This window comes from Sceloporus occidentalis, unplaced genomic scaffold (assembly GCF_023333645.1).
Source record: "Sceloporus occidentalis isolate IW3139 unplaced genomic scaffold, rSceOcc1.0.p SCAF_275, whole genome shotgun sequence".
Lineage (NCBI taxonomy): Eukaryota > Metazoa > Chordata > Lepidosauria > Squamata > Phrynosomatidae > Sceloporus > Sceloporus occidentalis.
In genome coordinates, this window is record NW_028317255.1 from 1 (window position 1) to 23,116 (window position 23,116).

Below are 23,116 nucleotides of genomic sequence, written 5' to 3' on the forward strand. Positions count from 1 at the left end.
AATACATGCTGATATTTCTGAAACCCAGGAATAAAAAAAAGAACGGCAGGGAAAATGCCGGGATCAAATACAGCCATCCGTCAGGAAAGGATGAAGAAACCAGGGACCAGGCCCACACCTCCAGTCTTATTTACCATCAGTGAAGACGATGAGATACAAAATAATGGAACTGACAGGAAGGCAAAAGGTAAGCAAGGGGTTCTGGGTGAATGACAGCGTTATGCATGCAATGCAGAGTCATTGAATTCAGTTGTCCTTTGTTGAAGGCACTGCAAGCACAGTGAACATTTACCTGGGTCTGGCCAGCAAATAGGTTGTTAGGGCTCTGCGGTGTACCTTCATTACACAGTGTACAGTAGTATTAGCACCTTCGGTGAAGTGGCATAATCCCGGCAGGTGTATGTTCCACGTTCTTACTTCCTTGTACACAGCTCATCTTTTTGGTTTTCAAGCAAAGACGTGTATTTGAATCATGCAAAATGCTTTGCTCTTTAGCCCTATCCTCTCCCTTTATGTGATGACTGTGCACATTTTTAATACATGTAGCATTTAATAATGTTATAGGCATCCGTGACAGCCATGGGTTAATTATAGAATTAATTGATGCTATAAAATTGTAAATTGCTCTTATGTGTATTTTTTCACTGTTACATGATTAATTAACGATACCACCCCCTATACCTGAATGTGTGCGTATGTTCCTATTCTAGTTGCCGTAGTAGGCTAGTATGGTTGGGTTGCCACATGCATGCTGGGTAGTGACACTGCAGGTTACAGGAACTTATGTGTCTGAAAAACAAGAGTCTTTCCATTTCATTCACACTCCCAGCAGCTGAGGAGTGTCAAGGGTGTAACAGAAATCTTTCCATAAAGATAATCCATAATTAACCTCATATTCATTAGTAATGCCAGCCGACATACTGCATAAGCAAGTCTATATATAAATATACTTAAATACATGTCTGCAGCATTGCTTTAGGAAAATATGGCAGTTACCGTACATCTGTACTTTAAAGGGTCCCTCATTTTTGTAATTACCAGTTTAAGATGCATTTTCTTTTGTGCCGTTTCATTTTTTATTTCTTTTGTAGTGGTTTTTTCAGACATGTGAATACCGTATTTGCTCGATTATAAGACGACCCCCCAAATCTGAATATTAATTTAGGAAAAAAAGAAAAACCCTGAATATAAGACGACCCTATAGGAAAAAAGTTTTACCAGTAAATGTTAATTTATCTAAACTATTTTTTTTTAATAAAAGCTATGATTGAGAAAAATATTTTGGTTTTATTTCCTTCTATTTTCCAACCTGCCCCCCAGTTATGCACATCTGCCCCAGAAATGCCTTATACCCCCTATATGCCACTGTTCCCCATGATATGCCTTTTAACCCTATATGCCACTGTGCCCCATGATATGCCTTTTGACCCCCTATGTGCCACTCTGCCTAGAGAAATGCCTTATACCCCTATATGCCACTCTGGCATTTAGAGGGTTAAAAGGCATATTATGGGGAAGAGTGGCATATAGGGAGGTTAAGGCATTCAGGAGGCAGAGTGGCGTATAGAGGGTTAAAAAGGCAATTCTGGAGGCAGAGTGGCATTAAGGGGGTTAAAAGGCATTTCACAGAGCACTCTGCCTCCAGAAATGCCTTATGCCCCCCATTTAACACTCTCCCTCCCCCCCAAACTTACCGGTGCTTCTGACTTCCCTGTCATGTAGCCGGGGCAGCGTGAAGATCCCACGCGCTTACGCTGCAGCCGGAAGGAGGCGTGGCTAGCAGCGGGGGTTGTCTGCGTCCATCGCGCAGACCTTCCCCGACTGGCACCCGGGGAAGGTCTGCGCGATGGACGCAGACAACCCCCGCTGCTAGCCACACCTCCCTCCTGCTGCAGCGGAAGTTGTCTACGCGAATCACGTAGACATCTACACGCTGCCCCAGCTACACACTGGGGACTCAGAAGTACTGGTAAGTGGGGCGGCGGGGGAGACAGGAGGATTCAGGTCCCCTGCAGCTGCGGGGGATCTGGATCTTAGTCGTCTCATAGTCAGACCTATTTGAGGTCTGATTATCAGAGCATTTGCTCTGAAAAAAAACCTCGTCTTATAATCGAGCAAATACGGTATTAGCCATTTGTATGTGTTTTAGCTCTGTTATCTTAGCCTGATCTACTAGACAAACACCCTGACTCCTTATCATACTGTCTGTGGGAAACAGAAGAATAGCTCAGTCTTAAATTACCGATGGACATTCTGACTAAAGAAAGTCTATAGAGGTGTTTGAGTAGGGAATGTTAGAGGAAATCATACGATTGACTACAATGGCCGCTTCCATGCAACTTTCATGGGGCAAGAGGGGTAGTTGCCTCAGGCGCCACAAAGAAAAGAGGCACACTTGAGCTACCTGAAGGAAACATCCCTGCACCCCTTTCAACTTCATCCAGAAACGGATATGACATCCGCTTGGGATGGGACTTCTGACACTGCCCCAGGGCCAAGAGCCCTAGTTACGCCTCCGCTAAACATTATGCTTTGAATTTAATGTCCCATTCTTAAAGGGATACTCTGGTGTCCTATGCAGCCCCCAAGTGAAGAATGCAGATTAATTACCAACAGTATGGGGTCTGCACATCACTTACAGCCACCCTGTACCAGCATGTACTGGCTGCCTGGGTATGATCGGAGTGTGATAGCTGTTAGCAATCACACTCCTATCATGCCAATTCATATTGCTAATTTTTTTTATTTTTAAAGGTGGGGGGTCATTTTCGGTTTTGGCTAAGTGAACCGTGAATGTTGTGGTCCAGAATTTTCATTTTGGTGCATCCCTAGAATAAATAGAACTATTTCATGTTTAATTATCCTGAGTCCTGAATTTGTAGTCACAAAACTTTCTAGGCCCAGAAATCAGTGAAAGGAAAAGTAAACGTTTTGTGTCATTTACTTTATTTGAATCTGCATATTTTATTAAAGGCCATATTTTCTCACAGTGAAAAATGAGTGCGGCCCACGCACTTATACAATTCTGATGAAGTTGCCCACTGCAGAAAAAACTTGGACACCCCTGGGGTAGACAGTGAGAAGGGGGGGTAGGGAGAGGGTAGCTAGTGAGAAGGGGGGGTAGGGAGAGGGTAGCTAGTGTGAAGGGGGTGGTAGGGAGAGGGTAGCTAGTGAGAAGGGGGCGATAGGGAGAGGGTAGCTAGTGAGAAGGGAGGGTAGGGAGAGGGTAGCTAGTGAGAATGGGGGGGTAGGGAGAGGGTAGCTAGTGAGAAGGGGGGGTAGGGAGAGGGTAGATAGTGTGAGAAGGAAGGGAGGGTAGGGAGGGGGTAGATAGTAAGAAAGTGTGAGAAGGGGGAGAGGGGGTAGATAGTGTGAGAAAGTGGGGATCTGATGGGGGAAAATGCTTTCCCCCCCAGATTTTTAGGGGTTCCTACACCCATGCCACTTACCACTTTTGACCAGCTTGAAAATTTACCATTTATAACAACTCTCTGTTCTCTATCTCTAAGCCAATGTTCTACCCAAGAACAAGAATTAGCATCCAGACCAATTTCCTTCAGTTTGAATACTAACCTATTGTGTGGAACCGTGTCAAACGCCTTGGTAAAATCCAAGTAGATTACATCTACTGCAACCCCCTGATCGACACTTCTACTTACTTCTTCATATGTTAATGTACATTCATCAAAATGTGGACCATGCATTAAAGAGTGTTGTATATTTTCACAGCTCTGACATCCACAGAAGGCATTTCATGCACATTTTCTTTCATTTTGAATAATCCATAAAGGCTCCATTAGTATCCCAACTGTGAACACGTGTAAGAAATTCAAACATAGTGGGGTTTATTCACAAAAATGAGAGTTTGCAGGAGTTTTCGGGTTTCAACTTCCTTAATTACCTATCCATTATAAAGGTCCATCGCTGGTAAAAGTATCTGCAAGAATGGGTAGGTTGTCCCTGCCGAATCCAGAGTCAGCTAGGTGACCTTTAAGATCTGAATATGCTTTATGCAGGCCCATCCTAGCTGTTCTTGGCATAAATCACTACGGTCAGCGCTTGATAATGTCAAGTCAGGAACATGAAACTACAACCCCTCCCACCTTTAATGAAAATCAAAAAGGTATTGGGATGTCTTATTGTGTTATTTTGTCACTCGGCACTTGGGCTCTCCCCAGTGAACAGCGGTCCTTAAAATGAGACCTGCTATTAGAACTTTAAAATAAAACAAAATACATAGGCAGTTCAATACACCAATTTTTAAGCGTAGTAAATTAAATTAGAACTTGTTTTGATGAACTTAAGGCTAAACATCTGGTTCCAGGTATGCCAGCACTTGTCTCCAGTGCAGGGCGATGTCGGGCTGATTTTCTAAAACAAAAGGCACCAGGTCACATACTTAGTAATCAAAAGGTATTGGATAGGCTTAGGTTTCCCGCTTGCACACTGAAGTCCTGATAATCGCAGATAAATGATGCTGATGATGTAGTCCTGGCCATTAGTGGTCATGTATTATGGAGCTAATAAACATGATTTTGCTCAATATTTGAACAAATACCTTGTGTATGTAAAACATACATAGTTAACAGCATATTAGGGCCAGTTTTAAAGGTCCAGTGTCTTCACCAAGATTTTGATCAGCGGTTATCAGCACCGATTTTTTTGGGGCAGCTATAAAGTGAATGGGTGACATGAATGAAAAAAATCTTTTTTTTTTTTTTTTTTTTGAATCAGATATTTTTATACTCCATTTTCTCTGCACCTGCTGTTGTTGGTTTTTATATCTTCTTGTGATATTTGAGAAATTCTGTTCAAAAGTCTTTGGAGAATTTGAGATTAAGGCAAATGCTTTTGCAACTTTTATAAGTAATTGACAGCTTTTTAGGCATGAACTAAGGCAGGGCTCGACAAATCCCAGGCGCCAGGTCGAGAAAATGTGGATGTAAGAGGCTGAGTAACCACACGGGGGCGCTGCTGCTGCTGTCTGCCCAGGAGTCTGGGCAGACAGCACAGCCACTCAGAGCCCGCCCCCGAGCCTGAGACCCCTCCCACGGAGTGATCCTGTAGGCTGAAACCGCGGTTGCTGCAAAACCAGCAATCGTGTTATCAGCTGCCACAGGCAGCTTCAGGGAAGGGGGTTGTGTGTTGATTGGTTCCCCACACAAGTGTGGGGACCTGACCCAACACCCCCCTGCTGCCTGATCGCTCCATGAGAGCGACAGTGCAGCGTTAACCCCTTCAATGCCGCGATCGCGGCATTTAGGGGTTAATTCCCGTTTTGTACGGGGCTCTGCTGCTGGTGGTCTGCCTGGAAGCCCAGGCAGACCAGCAACAGCAAAAACGAACACCCACAAGCCCTTTGATGATTCCTGTAGGCATGGAAGCCTACAGCAGTCATCAAAGACTCCCCTCCCTGCAATGGCTGGTCTATAGACCAGCAATTGAGTCCCAGCTGCCAGAGGCAGCTTCAGGGACAGGGGAGAAGGTTCTTTGGTCTCCACATGAGTGTGGAGACCAGCCCCAACACCCCCCTGCTGCCTGATCGCTCCATGAGAGCGACAGTGCAGCGTTAACCCCTTCAATGCCACACTTGTGTATGACACATTCGTGGCATTGCAGGGGTTAACATTTTTCCCCACAAGCTTGTGGGGACTAAATATCAGTCAATGCTGTGCTCCAATGGAACATCAGCATCGAAAGGGTTAAAAAAATAATAATAATTAAAAAAAAACCAGCACTGACCTGAAAGTCCAGGGTGCTTCCAGGTCAAACGCTGTGAGTTTAGTAAGTGGGCTGATGATGATCCGATCACTCCTAACCAACTGTTAGTTTAAAAAAATCCTGGCTCCTAACTTTTTTACCTGGCGCCTAGATTCACAACAAATTTGTCAAGCCCTGAACTAAGGAATTTACAATGGCTCGATTTCATGGGCTTCAAGTTGGATTCCCTACTAATATTACTCACATGCAACAATTTCTTCAATAGTCCACCAAGTAGAGCTCCATCATATGTAGCGCATATCCATGTTCTTCATGATATTTTTTAATAAAATTCCGCAAATACACCCACATATATGTTTTGTGTATGCGCATATATTATCTTTGTAATGCGGTATCATCACCCTGTCAGGGTGGTGCTGACCTGTAGTCAGGCCCGGACTGGGACAAAAAATAGGCCCGGGCATTTAAGCCCGAGCAGCCCATATTTATTTACTTATTTATTGTTAAAGCCCACCCTTCATGTACCATCTTTGCATTTACTCATTCACACAAATCATTAACACATTCATTAATGCAGTCTCACAAATCATTCAAGCAATTCATCCACACATGAATTCATTAATTGTCATACGCATTCACACAATTCATCCACACATTTATTCATTCATTCATTCTCATACGCATTCACACTACCCCCTCTCCCCATCTTATCTGCCCCTTCTCACTGTTCCCCCTTTTCACTATGTACCCCCTCTCACTATCTATCCCCTCTCCCCATTTTTCACTATCTAACCCCCCTCTGCCCCTTCTCACTGCACCCCCCTCCCTCACCCTACTTACCTTGTTGCCGGAGCAAGCAGCAACTGCGGCCGGGCCCGCAGCAGGACCGGACTGACTGGGCCCTATGCGGCCTCTACGGCCTCATTAACGCAGGGCATAAGGGGCACCTGCCCCTTAAGCCCGCCGCAACTGCGACCGGGTCCGCCACTCTAAGGGGCCGGGAAGCCCCCACCAGGGCCGGCCTTAGTGGTCTGCGGCCGCACAAGGCTTACATTAAAACATCGGGGTTTGTTTTTTTTTACTTTATTTAACATCCTCCATGTTAAATAAAGTTAACAAAACCCCCCGTTTTTTTTTAAATTTAAACCCTGTGCGGCCGCACACCCGTAAGGCCGGCCCTGGTGGGGGCTTCCCGACCCCTTAGAGTGGCGTACCCGGTTGCAGTTGCGGCGGGCTTAAGGGGCAGGTGTCCCTTATGCCCTGCGTTAATGAGGCCGCATAGGCCCAGTCAGTTCGGTCCTGACTGGGCCTATTTTAAGGTAGGGGCCTGGAGCTGCAGCTCCATCAGCCCCTAAGTCAATCCGGCCCGGCCCACCGGGCAAACGCCTGCCTGTAGTCAATAAAAGCCATATAATTTTGCCTTCTGGCTCTCCATGAACAGCTCACACTTTTATGGATGAACATTTGTTAGTCAGGCATTTATGGGTAATGTATAGTAATCCATTTGATCTGATGCAATTTATACATTATTAAACCAGCCCAGGGCTTTGAATGCGTATCTGGGATGGGTTTCTCATTCTGTAGGATAGTATTGCAGTTGGAGTACTCACCTGGAAGCAGGCTATGTTATCTATGCTGTTACTTATTTTTGTTATACAAGTAAAGGTTGTACTGTTGGTTCCCTGGGTGTTGAATGTAGACTGGTTAAATGGACACTCCAGCTATAATATACACTTTCATTTACAGTACAGTTGTGTCTCTTTGCTTATGCGTGGTGAATTTAGCATATTCTACTCCTTTGTTCACCCCCTAGCTGTTTGTTGTGCTGGCTCAGCAAACGGTGCGGGCAGGGACCGTTCAGTGTCAGATCAATTGGTTGCAAGATCATAAGGTCACGGAGGTTGGCAGATGCTGTGCTTCAGCTTCTACCTTAGTAAAGGACTTTAATATGCATTCTTCAAAAACAGAAAAAAATTAAGTATTCTCTTTAGTGAGGCTGTCCGGGAAAGTAAAGGGTCCCTTTTAAGAACCCCCCAGACAACACTAGATTTAACATAGATTTACTTAGACTACATCATTTCTTGTGAAAACAACTCCTGTTGTCCACAGTCAGGACCTGTTAGAGAGCTAATTTGTGGTCCTCCTACATAGTGTGGACATGGCTAGCACCTAGATAACTGAGAGATAAGACTGGAGAGTGGTACTAGTCGTGTTGCTCTTTGATTCAGCATTTGCTAAGTATCTTTAAACTTCCCAAACTGTTCCATTGGTTTCAGTAGATGCTACCACTGGGATCTCAGCTCTGTAAAAGTTACCATGAACATTGTGTTTATTATAGTGATAAGCTTACTTACATTAAGGGGAGTACAAGGATGCACTTATTTGTCTTGTTTTTACATACCAGAATACACCCACTCTGCACACCTACAAAAAGTACGAGGTATGTGTGAAGTGTTTATATAGTTTGCTAGACATATATGTCTGCAACAGAGAAGCTTTCTTACTGTGCAAGGCAAATTCTGTAGATTCTGTATCTGGATTTATATTCAAACAAGAATGGGTGTATTCAAATACACCGTATGCTAAACCTAGCTTTTCATATCTCTGCTGTGAATGAGTCCTTATCCAGGTCACCATATATACGTGTTTTTTATGTTCTGCCAATCTAATGAACACAAATGCCCTTCATGTTCAGTTTATTCACAGGGGTGGCTTTCTATGCATGCAGTGTGTTAAGCACTCGGACACTGGGTGTTTTGTGATAAACAAGATGGCTGCCTAGAACTGTTTTAAATAGAAGTTGTGTTGTTGATCTGGTCCTGTAGTATGTAGTACTGCAGTCAGTGTATTTGCCTAGAAGCAGGCTGTGTAACGTAGTATGATATTTACTTTTTGATATCCCTGAGGGTTGAATGTACGATTTCTTATACATTTTTAACACATCACTCGATTTGACACTGTCTGGATCACTGAAATTTCAAAAGATCTGAATTTTTCCTGTGAAGGCAATAATACTTTCAAATCATGTTGTCCACTACCAGGACCGCCTAGAGACCTACCTATGGGGCCTCCCAGCGTAGCTTTCTAAGCTTAGGAGCTCAGTTTTGATCTTCAAATGTAACGCTTTAAAATGTATTTCCCTAAAACAAAAAAAACTTTTTTCTTCAGACGAGGTACTGTTTGTAAGAAAATATTTTGCCGAAAGGAGTGCAGTAACACGTGGTCCTGAGGATATTGATAGAAATGTGATGGTAGACTTATGGATAACCAATCCTTGTACTTTACCAGTATTTCTTTCCTTTAAAGTTCCTGTGGGCACCATTTTTAGTAGCTGAGAGCAAGCATTGTGTAGCATGGTGTGGGTCAAACCAGACCCTGGCCAACACATATCACCTTGTGCAAATTTAGAAGGATCTTGCAGCAAAAAGAAAAGAACAATTTTATGCAGTTGCTTTCAACTTTGTCTCTGTCTCTGATTTTCCTTCTGATTACCTGGAGCAAACTGGGTTTAGGCTCAAGCACACACAAGGTCATCAAGCTTAAATTAGTACAACTGCATTTAAAAAGAAAATGTGAATAGTAAATGCTGTGTGTGGCTGAATGTAGCTGGGTAGCTGCCGACATCTTAAAGCGAATGTATGCTTCCCCACTGAAATATGATGTGCGTATGTTCTATTCCCTACTTAGTTACACAGTTCCAACTGTACAAATATATTTTGTTTGTCAGCCTGTTCTAGCTTTTATTCTTCTGCATGCTGCAAATGTTAATCATGTCATTCTGTTTGCACAGAATGTAGTCTTCCTTCTGGCTGAGAAACTGTGGCGGAATGGAAAAAAACTTGATGTGACTACTTAAGGGCCAGTCTAATGTCCCTGCCACTGCCTGTAAGGAAGTTCCTCTGTGAGCTCTCTAATCTGCAGGGGGGGGGTGTAACAGGGGTTATGTATAAATACTGACTCAAAGTTTTTAAGCTCTTCATAGCAACCTGTAGAAGGGGCTTACTTACTGGCATCACCATAGGTACCAGTGAGACGGCTCTGCTGTTTGCTATGGTGATACATAACCTCCATAGCATTATTGGCAAAACAAAGGTAGACTTTTAATATAGTTTAAGATAAGTCGACCATTGACTGTATTTGCTCATTTATAAGATGGCCACTCAATGGTTGGATCTTAATGGAAGAGAAAAAGAAAAGGCCTGAATATAAGACTACCGTATTGGGTTAAAAATAAAAACCTCTGTTTTTGTTGCTCTCACACTCTCGCTTACTCTCGCTCACGTTCTCTGTCAGTGTCTTCTTACCTTCTCCGCGGACCTCTTCCATTACCCTGTCTCCTTTTCCGCAGCTCTGCTTGCTCTCTTCCCTTTCTTGTTCTTCTGACTTCATTCCTTGTCCACTTCTGCCCGGTATCAGCTGCGTTATCCAGGTACTTTTGCAAAAGGACCCTCCATGCACATCCTCTCCCCCACGTGGAGCACGTGGGAGAGGCTGTTCCCGTGGTGCGTGCCGTGCATCCGCCATTTTGCGGAAGTACCTTGGTAATGGAGCGGAGTCTGGGGAGAAGCAGAGGAAAAAAAGAACACAGACAAACAAAAAGAGGCAAGAGAAGTGGAGCCACGGAAAAGGAGACAGGGACACAGAAGCGGTCGGCGGAGAAGGTAGGGAGCAGGCCCGGACTGGCCATCGGGCACACCGGGCATTTGCCCGGTGGGTGGGGCGGCCCAGGTCCTGATTGACGTAGGGGCTGATGGAGTTGCAGCTCCAGGCCCCTACCTTAAAATAGGCCCAGTCAGGGCCGGACTGACTGAGCCTATGCGGCCTCTACGGCCGCATTAACGCAGGGCAAAAGGGGCACCTGCCCCTTAAGTCCGCAGCAACTGCGACCGGGCCCGCCACTCTAGGGGTCCGGTCAGCCCCCGGCCTTAGGGGTATGCGGCCGCACAGGGCGTCGGGGCACCTGCCCGGTACTTAAATGAAAACATCGGGGGGGGGTTTGTTTTTGTTTTTTAACCTTATTTAACATCCTCCATGTTAAAGTAAAAAAAAACAAACAATGTTTTAATTTAAGTCCAGGGCAGTGCCGAGTGGTCGCTCGTTAAGTTTTCAGCAACCGCTCGGTTGCGGTGCCGGCGTTTCATTCTGAGCGCCGGAATATGATGTCGTATTTCGCCGCTCAGCTGTGAGGCACGCACCGCGACAGAGCACCCCCACCGCAGGACTCCGGCAACAAGGTAAGTAGGGAGAGGGGGTAGATAGTAAGGGCAGGGTGCAGTGAGAAGGGGCAGAGGGGTGGCAATGAGAAGGGGCAGAGGTGGTAGATGGTGAGAAGGGGGAAGGGGTTAGATAGTGAGAAAGGGGGAGAGGGGATAGATAGTGAGAGGGGGTACATATTGAGAAGTGGGGAAGGGGGTACATAGTGAGAAAGGGGGGGAAGGCAGTGAGAAGGGGGAGAGGAGGTACATACTGTTAAGGGGGAACATAGTGAGAAGGGGCAGATAAGAAGGGGAGGGGTAGATGGGGACAGGGTAGTGTGAATGCGTACGAGAATGAATGAATTAATGTGTGGATGAATTGTGAATGAGTATGAGAATTAATGAATAAATGTGTGGATGAATTGTGTGAATGCGTACGAGAATTCATTTATTAATGTGAGGATGAATTGCTTGAATGATTTGTGAGACTGCATTAATGAATATGTGTAAATAATTTGTGTGAATGAGTGAGTAACTGTGTAAGTGATTTGGGGAAATGCAAAGATGGCACATGAAGGGTGGGCTGTTTGCTGACAAAGATGTCTTACACTGAGCTGTTAGGGGACATAGTTGGTTCAGGATGGGCTGTAATATGTGTGTAATCTGGGTGCTGATCAGGTTCTATGTGGGCAATGTGGACACCAGGGCTGGCTTTGGGGTGTGCAACCTGTGATCTATGCTGTAATTTAGGGGGTTATCTATACCTTTTAATGCTGAGTGAATTCCAATTGATTTATACCTGCAAAGCTGGGTGCGTGTTATTCTGTTGATCTGTATCTGGTACGCTCTGTTTCCATACATTATTATTGTATACCTACAAATAGAGGGTTTGTATGTCTGATTCTGTGTATTTGATCTCTACCTTCAACGCTGAGTTAACGTGATTTTCAATTGATTCTGTTGATCTATACCTGCTATGTTATGGTTCCATACATCATTTATGCATACCTGCAAATAAAGGGTTTGTATGTGATCTATACATGCAAGTGCTATTTATATGTGTTTGATCTATAGTACACAGGAAGGAAGGAAAGGAGAGGTATGGCTTAGTGAATGAGGGACAAAGGGACTGGGAATGATTTCAGGGGAGAGGTCCTCTCAAAGTCATGGTCAGAGTGAAAAGGGGGAAGACTGCACTGACTCTCGCAGTCTTCCCCTAATCTGCAGTCAGTGTGGCAGCGGAGGGAGTGATTGCATGCTAGGGAGCGTGGAGCAGGGCCCAAGGAAATGTCAGTGTGACAGAGCCTGTCCTGGTGTGTGTGTTTGGGTGTCTGGGTGGCAGAGCCTGTCCTGGTGTGCATTTAGTCATTTGTTTTCTGGCCCTTTACTTTCTGTAGGAATAAATTCAACTATTTTATTTTTACTTATCCAGAGATAAAACGCCCTCCTGAATTTGTAGTCACTTCAGAGGACAAAACATTCTAGGCCCAGAAATCAGTGAGAGCAAAAGTAAAGGTATTTACTCTATTTCAACCTGTGTATCTTATTAAAAAGGATTAGTGGCACTAAATTGTGTCTTCAGGGGTCCCGTGTATGATGACTAAAAAAAAAAAGTCACATTGCTACGCCTAGAGGATTGGCTGAGCGTCGTAATTCAGTTGGGGTGGTCTGAGGTCTGAGTTTCTTCCCTGCTGTGCTGTCAGTCTGTGTCACGACCCAGGTAAGCAGGCCGGGTAGGAGCCCAGTAGCAGGGGATACAAAGGGTTCCGTTTGTACCCCACGATGCATGACGGTAAGTGGGGTGGTACGGACAGGCGCAATAAAACACAGTACAAACAGAATACGTGGAAAGGTACTGTATTGATATAGGTGATATGACCAGCAAGTAAAGGCAGAAAGTCTCTAGGCAGGATGCCCACTTGCAGGGCTGACGGATACGGAGGCCCACTGGATGGGCTGATGGCAGGAAGCCCACTGGCCGGGCTGGCGGCAGGAAGCCCACTGGCAGGGCTGACAGGTACGGAGGCCCACTGGCAGGGCTGACGGGTACGGAGGCCCACTGGCAGGGCTGACGGGTACGGAGGCCCACTGGCAGGGCTGACGGGTACGGAGGCCCACTGGCAGGGCTGATGGGTACGGAGGCCCACTGGCAGGGCTGACGGCAGGTAGCTCAGGTACAGGCAGGTAGCTCAGGTACAGGCAGGTAGCTCAGGTACAGGCAGGTAGCTCAGGTACAGGCAGGGTTCAGGTACAGGGCCAAAGCAGAGCGGTCATAACACTACAATGCAAAGGCCCTGACTGCAGGGCTAGGCAGGCTTATAAAGGCTGAGATAATTAGGTAGCAAGGTGCACCTGGATATGATAATCAGCCAGAGTGGTCCTGAGTGGCAAGGGCGGCCACTAGTGGTTGAAAACAGGAATGAGCCACACAAAGTAAGAACAAGTCTAGCCAGCGAAGGGTGAAAACGTGACAGTCTGACTGACAGACTCTCTTGTCGTGAGAGTGATCTGACCAGCCAGGGCCCAAGGAGTGCCACACTGCCACTAGTTTTTTGTACCAACTAAATGGTCAAAGATTAGTTACTGTTTTGAATCTTTCATTAACCCCTTAACGACAATTGCCGGTCCTGGCACGACACGGAAAAGCATGTGCTTTACGACAATTGACGTGCCAGGACCGGCACGTCTTTAAACGGGTGCAGAAAGCGATCTGTTTTCGCTTTCTGCACCCAAAAAACGTTGCTGAATGCCTCGACCTCGAGGCATTCAGCAACGCCGCGATCGGAACGAAGGGGCCATCTCTGGCCCCTCCACGGGGCGTCAACATCCGCCATACTTTGTATGGCGGCGGACGCCCGTTTTAAAAGCGTTTAGGAGGCGATCGACGATCGCCTCCTAAACTTAAATGGTGTCGCTGGAATGCCTCGATCAGGAGGCATCCAGCGACACCAAACACTTACCTTTCGATGGGCTGTGACCGCTCAAGCAAGATGGCCGCTGCCCTGTAACAGGAACCAACAAATTTTTAAAGTTCGCTAGATGGTCCAGACCATCTAGAGAACTTTGGCTCCACTTGCAGGTTGAATACAGGTACTGCATTCACCATGCAAGTCAATGGAACCCAGCTTTCTAATCACAGTGTGATTAGTAAAAATAAATTAAAAAATAAAATAAAATTAATAATAATTAGAAAAAAAATAGTAAAAAACTAGTAAAATGTAAAAATCATTTCCCACTGATGTCACTATCAGGGGAACCTCCAAGTTGAAAAAAAATGTTAAATTTAAAAAGACAAAAAAATATATATATATATAAAAAATATATTTTTGTGAGCAAGTCCTAAAATTAGCATATTAGCTTAAAACAATTCTCGCATGGAAAGAGTTAAAATACCGGCATATTAAATGCCCGTGGGGTGTCTACTTTTAAAAAAGGTATGATTTGATGGGGTAAATTGAATTGGCCGGATTCAACAACGTCCCAATTAACACCGGGGGAAGGATGGCCACACATCTAATTTCCAATTAGAAAAATGCACACGTACCAAATGTGGCCTTTTAGTTCCCACAAAAATGACAAACCCATGCATGTGGGGTACCACTGTACTCAGGAGATGTTGCTGAACACATTATGGGGTGTCGTGTGACAGCGGCATATACCAGGAGCTGTAAATTCATACATAAAGTAGGTGTGTGTGGGAAAAATACACACACAAAAATACTACTGCAAACTTTGAAAACATGCTGGTGGTAAAATGTGTGCATGCAAAGAGTTAAAATACCAGCATTTAAAATACCCTGTGGTGTCTAGTTTTGAAAAATATATGGTTTTGTTGGGCACACTGAAATGGCCCGGCTCAAAGATGTACCAAATAGGGCATGGGCAGTGGATCCCCAAATGCCAAAGTTCAACATTGAAAAATGCGCATGCCCCAAATGTGGCCCTTTTGCCCCCAAACGGCCAGGCAAAATCATTCATGTGAGGCATCGCTGTACTCAGGAGATGTTGCTGAACACATATTGGGGTGTTTTGTGATAGTGACATAAACGAGAACCTTTTAATTCATACCTGAAGTAAAATGTGTGTGACAAAACAAATGCAAAAAAATGACTACCACAAAGTTTGACAAAAACTGGTGGTAGATATGGTGCATGGAAAGAGTTAAAATACTAGCATTTGGAATACCCTGGGCTGTCTAGTTTTTAAAAATATATGATTTGATGGGGTAAATTGCATTGGCCGGGTTCAAAGATACCCGAAATGGCACATGGGGGGAAGAATTACCAGATTTGGAAAAAATGGCTTTGAAATAGCAAAACGCTACCTGTACTTATTGCCCCATAATGGGTAGAAAAAAGCAAAAAAACATAAAAACATTGGGTATTTCTAAACTCAGGACAAATAGTAGAATCCATTTAGCAGGTTTTTTCATTACCTTTTATAGATGAGTAAAAGATTTTTCAACTAAATATTAGAAAGTCATTTTTTTCTAAATTTTTCACCATATTTTATACTTTTTTTAGTAGTAAATAATATGATACAATCAAAACAATGTCATCTAAAGAAAGCCCTTCTTGTCCTGAAAAAAACAATATCTAATGTGTGTGGGTTCAGTAAACGGGAAAGAAGAAAATTACAGCTAAACACAAGCAGCGCAGAAATGTTAAAAAGGCCATTGTCACGAAGGGTACAAAAAGTAAAATCAGCCTTTGTCACGAAGGGGTTAAAGATATAGCACTTTATAAATTGCATGATGTAATGATTCATTTATTATATATTTATGTAATGCTAATTGATTACAGTGACAAAAGCATGCTGAAATATAACTAATAGACAACAAGAAATGGTATATGAAATTTGTCATAATTTGGTTTAACAATAAATAAATAAAAATGGCCTGCTCAGTCTTAACCCCTTAAGGACCGGGCTCATTTTTCATTTTGTACCCTGTGGGACCGAGGCTGTTTTAATACTTTTGTGGTGCTTGTGTTCAGCTGTAATTTTCTCCTCACCCATTTAGTGTACCCACATAAGTTATATATTGTTTTTTTCAGGACAAGATGGGCTTTCTTCAGATACCATTATTTTGATCGTATCATCTTATTTACTATAAAAAAAATAAAAAAAACATGGTGAAAAATTGAAAAAAAACACATTTTATGACTTTTATTTGAAAAATCTATGGCTGCAACTAACGATTATTTTAATAATCGATTAGTTGGCCGATTATTTTTTCGATTAATCGATTAATCGGATAAAAGAAAACAATATGCAAATTTTTTGTTTATTTAAAATAATTTAATGAACTGGATGTTAAAAAACAACTTAAAATTTACATTAACATTCTTATTTTGTTATGATGTAATAAAAAAACAATATTTTCAAAGTACAAAAACCCAAACACAATATTTATGAAACAAAATAACCCCAAACATTCTGAAAAGAGGTGGACTATTACTGTTCAAGAAACTTTGCCCCAGCCCTGGCACTTTGCACCCAGCACTCAGCACTTTGCCCCAGCCCTGGCACTTTGCACCCAGAACTTTGCACCCTGGCACTTTGCACCCAGCCCTGGCACTTTGCACCCAGCACTTTGCACCCGGCACTTTGCACCCGGCACTTTGCACCCAGCCCTGGCACTTTGCACCCAGAACTTTGCACTGTGCCCCTGCACCCAGTCTCCAACTCTGCCCTGCATCCAGCCCTGCCCCCACATTCTGCCCTGCCCCCACACTCACACCCTGCACCCACTCTGCCCTGCCCCCACACTCACACCCTGCACCCACTCTGCCCTGCCCCCACACTCACACTCTGCCCTGCACCCAGTCTCCAACTCTGCCCTGCACCCCCACCCCCACTCTGCCCTGCACCCAGTCTCCTGCCCTGCCCCCACACTCACACCCTGCCCTGCATCCCCACCCCCACTCTGCCCTGCACTCAGTCTCCTACCCTGGCCTGCCCCCCCACCCCCACTCTGCCCTGCATCCCCTGAAACCCCACCCCCATCCCCGCGAATCGCTCTGTGCGAATGGAGCCACTCGCACAGAGCGAACCGCTCTGCGCGAACGGAGCCACTCGCACAGAGCGAACCGCTCTGTGCGAACGGAGCCACTCGCACAGAGCGAACCGCTCTGTGCGAACGGAGCCACTCGCACAGAGCGAACCGCTCTGTGCGAACGGAGCCACACGCAACTAAAAGAAGGCGGAGAGTGCAGAGCGTGTAGCGGAAGCGGGGAACGCTCGCGGAGGTAAGTAAAAGGAGCCGAGTGCTCCAACAACGAATCGATCACTCGATTAATCGATAACGGAAATCAACAACAACGATTTCCGTTATCGATTATTATCGATTTTATCGATTCGTTGTTTCAGCCCTAGAAAAATCTTTTACTCACCTAAAAAAGCAAGTAAAAAAACTAGCTAAATAGATTCTACTACTTGTCCTGAGTTTAGAAATACCCAATGTTTTTATGTTTTTTTGCTGTTTTTTGTAAGTTATAGGGCAATAAGTACAAGCAGCGTTTTATGATTTCCAAATCTTTTTTAACAAATCTGGTCATTCTGCCTCCATCTCCTCTTTGGAACATCTTTGAAGCCGGTTAACTCAATTTAACCCATTCAAACCATATATTTTTGAAAACTAGACACCCCAGGGTATTCCAAATGCTGTTATTTTAACCCTTTCCATGCACCAATTATACAACTACACGTTGTCAAACTTTGTAATAGTAATTTTTTTTCACACAAATTGTACTTTAGTTATAGATATACAGGTCCTGGTATATGCCACTGTCAAACAACACCCCAATGTGTGTTCAGGAACATCTCCTGAGTGCAGTGATACCCGACATGCATGGATTTGTCATGTTGTTTGAGATTTAAAATGCCACATTTGGGAAGTGCGCTTTTTTTTGTCCATTTTGGAAAGTCTGTACCAATGCCAATCAGCCATTTTTTTTATATTAGACACCCCTTGGGTATTTGAAGTGCTTTTATTTTAACTCTTTGTTGAGATTTTTGAGAAATTTTAGCACTTGCTCAAAATAATAAACTTTATTTTTTTATTTTATTTTTTTAATACTTTTTTTTTTATATATTTTTTTTTACACATTTTGCTGGGTGGTTCATCTAGTGACATCACTGCATAATTATTTTTAAATGTTAGCACTTTTAATTTTTTCCATATTTTTTTTTCCATATTTTTTTTTTTTTTTTATATATTTTACTAATCACATTGTGATTAGAAAGCTGGGCTCCATTGACTTGCATGGTTGAATGCAGTACCTGTATTCAACCTGCAAGTGGAGCCAGAGTTCTCTAGAGGGTCTGGAGACCATCTAGCGAACTTTAAAAACTTGTTCGTTTCTTTTACAGGGCGGCCGCCATCTTGCTTGAAGAACCGGAGCGGTCACAGCCCACCCAGAGGTAAGTGTTTGGTGTCGCTGGATGCCTCCTGATCGAGGCATTCCAGCGACACCATTTAAGTTTAGGAGGCGATCGTTGATCGCCTCCTAAACGCTTTTAAAACTGGCGTCCGCCGCCATACAGTGTATGGCGGTTGTTGACGCCTCGGGGAGGGGCCAGACAATATCTGATGTGAGCTTTGCCTGCGAGTTTGTCCTATGGCAGGATGTTTAATAAGCCAGTACGATAATCCCTTCTTTGGAAGCTATGGATTTCTGTTTGCTTTGGTCAGTCCAGTGTCAAGATGTGTGAATAACACTCCACTTGGTTTAAATAACCTCCACTGTGTGATTGTAATCTACATTGTTAACTAATGGCTGAGTCAAAGTGTTTAAAATATGTTAACGCAATATTATTTGTGTATAGATATATTTTTTTACTCCGATTTCTGTCAAATGGGCATTGTGTTCTCTCTTTATCTACAGAAACATAGTCTTATGCTCATATAAATCTAAGGACCTATAAATATGAATGCACAGATATGTAGCCTAAAATATATGTTGCTATATGGTGATTGTGTTTGGATTGTTAGAGCTTTGTAGAACTGATAATGTAGATAGCTCCACATTTTTAGAATAGTTATGTATATTTTGTATAGCAGGGAATGTCTCAGTAGATTGTAAAAATATATTTGTTGTATGAACCCCAAAGGGATGCATCCATTGAGTATGGGCTTTTACTCTACACTGCCTGTGCAATTGTTCAAAATGTTGGATTTTGATGTGATGTCCTTCCACTAGACCTGGGTCATCAATCTAAAGTTGAACCTTTTTATGGGATCCTGACGTGATGCCTTTTGTGAACGTACCCCTTGAAAACGGGCAATGTGAGCAACGATGGTAATAGTTTAGGAGCCACGGAAACCTGAGCGATGGTACTTTGCATGGCACGTGCTTCTATCCACATTCTTTTGCATGCCATGGGTTGTCCAATTTTATAATATGTTTTTAAATCTTGACGTGTTTCAGGGATACACAAAGCACCATTCTATTTTTTTGTTGCTTCTGCTCTGGTTTTATTCACTATGCTAGATTTCTTTACTGCAAACAATTATCCCGTTAACACAGAGATAAATCGGCAGCCGTAGCAGTACAAGGCGGTAATGTCTCTGACAGGCGCATGCAACCCTATTGCTAATGTGACTAAACACGTTCGCTCATGCTCAAGTGACATTTTACAAAGACCAGAATATTTTAACTGCTTCCACCTGTAAGCGTTGAAAGCGCCGTATGTCCAGAAAGATTTCTTATGTTTGCTTATAAAAAAATACCTATTGCAAGGTAGGTGGAAAGTCCTGTCATTAGCCTACCACTAACTATAAAGTAACAAAGGTTTCACACTTTGGCAGCTATAATGTTGAGGAAGGTGTTATTTTTATATGGCAGCATCTGATATAGTACACAGATATAGGGCTGCAACTAACGATTATTTTAATAATCGATTAGTTGGCCGATTATTTTTTCGATTAATCGGATAAAAAATGCAATTTTTTTTTATTTAAAATAATGTAATAAAAAAACATACAATTTACACTTTCATCTCTTTATTGCAATAAAAGCTACAAGGACACAAACACAGTGTTTCTCAAACTAGGTTTTAACACAAAAGTTATTAGTAAATATTAATTCATATGTTAACTAGGGCTGCAACAACTAATCGATAATGAAAATCGTTGCCAACGAATTTCATTATCGATTAGTTGAATCGATTTTTATCGATTATAAAATGAGGGTTTTTTCAGAGCAAACGCTCTGAAAAATACCCCTCATTATATAAACCGTTTCAGTGACTCACAGCAGCAGCTCCTACTTACCAGTCCCTCCCTGTAATCACTGTGACAACTGGCCCCGCCCCTTCCTTCTCTCAGAAGGCCAGAACCACATGGCTGTGACACTCATCTAACTGTAAATATAAAATTAATATTTGGGCTGCTGAAAGTTAGGGGAGGTGGGGGTTAATTTAGGGGCAGCTATGGTTAATGGGGTGTTTAGGGTTAATTTAGGGGCAGTTATGGTTAATGGGGTGTTTAGGGTTAATATAGGAGCAGCTGTGGTTAATGGGGTGTTTGGGGTTAATTTGAGGCAGTTGTGGTTAATGGGGTGTTTAGGGTTAATTTAGGGGCTGTTGTGGTTGATTGGGGTCTTTAGGGTTAATTTAGGGGATGCTGTGGTTAATGGGGTGTTTAGGGTTAATTTAGGGTAGTTGTGTTTGATGGGGTATTTAGAGTTAATTTAGGGCTAGTTATGGTTAATGGGGTGTTTAGTGTTAATTTAATGATGAGGACTGAGGGTTAATTTAATAAAGTTAACTTAAGGCGCAGTAGAGGTAAAGGGGGGCAGACTAAGGGGAATCTAAATCCTGGGGGCAGTGAAGATTAACCCAGTACTTATTTATAAAAGTATGGTGTCGGTGTGATGCGAACAGGTCTGTGACTCTGAGGGGACTATGAGATATCTGGGGGGTATAAGGCATATCTGGGGAGGATGGAGTGACATATCTGGGGGTAGGGGTATAAGGCATATACGGTATAAAAGGCATATGTGGGGAGGCCAGCGTGGCATGTCTGGGAGGCAGTGTGGCATGTCTGGGGAGGATGGAGTGGTGTATCAGGGGGTATAAGGCATATCAGGCACAGTGGCATATGTGGGGGTAGAGTGGAGTGGAATGTGTGGCAGGAAGCGTGGCATATGTGGGAGAGTGGTATATGTGAGAGGCAGCGTGGAGTGGAATATGTGGGAGGCAGCGTGGCATATGTATTTAACATAATTTGTTTATTAAATTATTTTAAATAAAAGAAAAATGTACATTCATTTTTTTTATCGGATTAATCGGCCAACTAATCGATTATGAAAATAATCGTTAGTTGCAGCCCTAATGTTAACTATTTTTCATATTTAATAAAAACTGAGAAAAAAGCCGTGTTTATATTTTCTTTTATTTACCAAACTGCCCCAGTTATGCACATCTGATCCCCAGTTTGCCACTCTGCCCCATATATGCCTTATACCTCTTATATGCCAGAGATTCCACTGTGCCCCCGATATGCCACTGTGCCCCCGGTATGCCTTATACTCCTTATATGCCAGTGATATCCAACTGAGCCCCCTGATATACCTTTTACCCCCAGATATGTCTTATGCCCCCCTGGTATGCCTTATAACTTCCAATATGCCACTCGCCCCCATTTATGCCTTATACCTCCCTATATGCCACTGTGCACCCTGATATGCCACTCTGCTCCCCATAAATGCCCTGCACCACCCTGAAATTCTCCCTGATTCACCACTCTGCCTCCCCCAGATATGCCACTCTGAAATTCATTATACCCCCCATACACTACTCTACCTCCCCTATACACCACTCTAACTCCCCCAGATATGCCATTCTGCCTCCCTGAAATTCATTATACCCCCATACACCACTATAACTCACCCATACACCACTCTGCCTCCTCCCCCCTCCCATACACCACTCTGGCTCCACCCCCTCCCATACACCACTCTGGCTCCTCCCCTTCCCATACACCACTCTGGCTCCTCCCCCTCCCATACACCACTCTGCCCCCTCCCATACACCTCTTTGCCTCCTCCCCCCTCCCATACTCCACTCTGCCTCCTGTCAGCAACGGAGGTTCACAAGACACAAGGGAGCCGGGTAGAGAGGCAGAGTGGCGTATGGGAGGGGGAGGAGCCAGAGTGGTGTATGGGAGGGTGGCTCTCCCATACACCCCTCTGGCAGTTACGGAGGCTGTCTGTGCGATGCAGACCCCCACCGGATGACAGAGAGGATGATCCTCTGCAGGAGACCTCGATTCTCTGTCAGCCGGTGGGGGTCTGCACAACAGCCTCAGATACTGCCCTTCGCTTGCGCTGAGGCTTCTATGAAGCTGCAGTGAAAGTGCTTGTCAGCAACAGAGGTTCACAAAACACCAGAGTCGGGAGAGAGGCAGAGTGGTGTATGGGAGGGAGGAGGAGTCGGAGGGGTGTGCGTATCGCACGGACACCTGCCGGCCGATAGTGAGGGGAATCCAGGTCCCCTGCAGCGTTGTGGGGGATCTAGATTCTAGTGTTATAATCCGATCTCTGTTTGAGGTCGGATTATATAAGGAGAGGAGTTTTTCAGAGCATTTGCTCTGGAAAAAAACTCTTTTTATAATCGATAAAAATCGATTCGACTAATCGATAATGAAAATCGTCAACGATTTTAATTATCGATTTTATTGATTAGTTGTTTCAGCCCTAAATATGTCTACTTTTTTGTTTTGAGTCGTTATTTGTCTTTCTGCTCACGGTGGACAAATAAAAAATCGGTCAGCATGGAAATGCTGTGAAGTGCCTCTCACCCAGGGGCTGCGTTGATCCTGTGACTGGTGTGCATGTTGTGTGATGAATTAAGCCATCATAGTGGGCAGCTGCCAGCAGCATTGAGCGGTTTGCTTTGGGCTAAGCTTGAGTTAAGCAGCTCAAAACATTGACGCAGCATTTCAGAGAAGGTGATCGCTGAAGCCCCTTTCCCCTCCCTGTCTCTTTCTCTAATCCCTCGATGTTGTGAATGTGACTAACTCCATTTTAATCAGTGCAGCAGTATGGGCACAGAGCATGGCTTTGAAGCTCACCTTTCAGGCATGCTTTTGACGATACAATTCTGACATGTTGCACTTGTTAATGAAGATTCTTAGTTGCATGGCCAGGAACAAAGTTTACGGAATACATATGTTGAGATTGCCTATGCTGGTCTGG

The 23,116-nt window shown here is 44.0% G+C and overlaps 1 protein-coding gene across 1 annotated transcript in view; it reads left to right on the forward strand.

Annotated features, from left to right (window-relative positions):
- The first annotated feature begins 54 nt into the window (after nucleotides 1-54).
- Nucleotides 55-23,116, forward strand: part of LOC149275610 (ensconsin-like) — a 67,955-nt gene continuing 44,893 nt past the window's right edge. Inside the window, exon 1 of the mRNA XM_089504532.1 lies at nucleotides 55-187. Coding sequence (XP_089360658.1) covers nucleotides 55-187 — 133 coding nt within the window. The remainder of the gene's footprint in view (nucleotides 188-23,116) is intronic.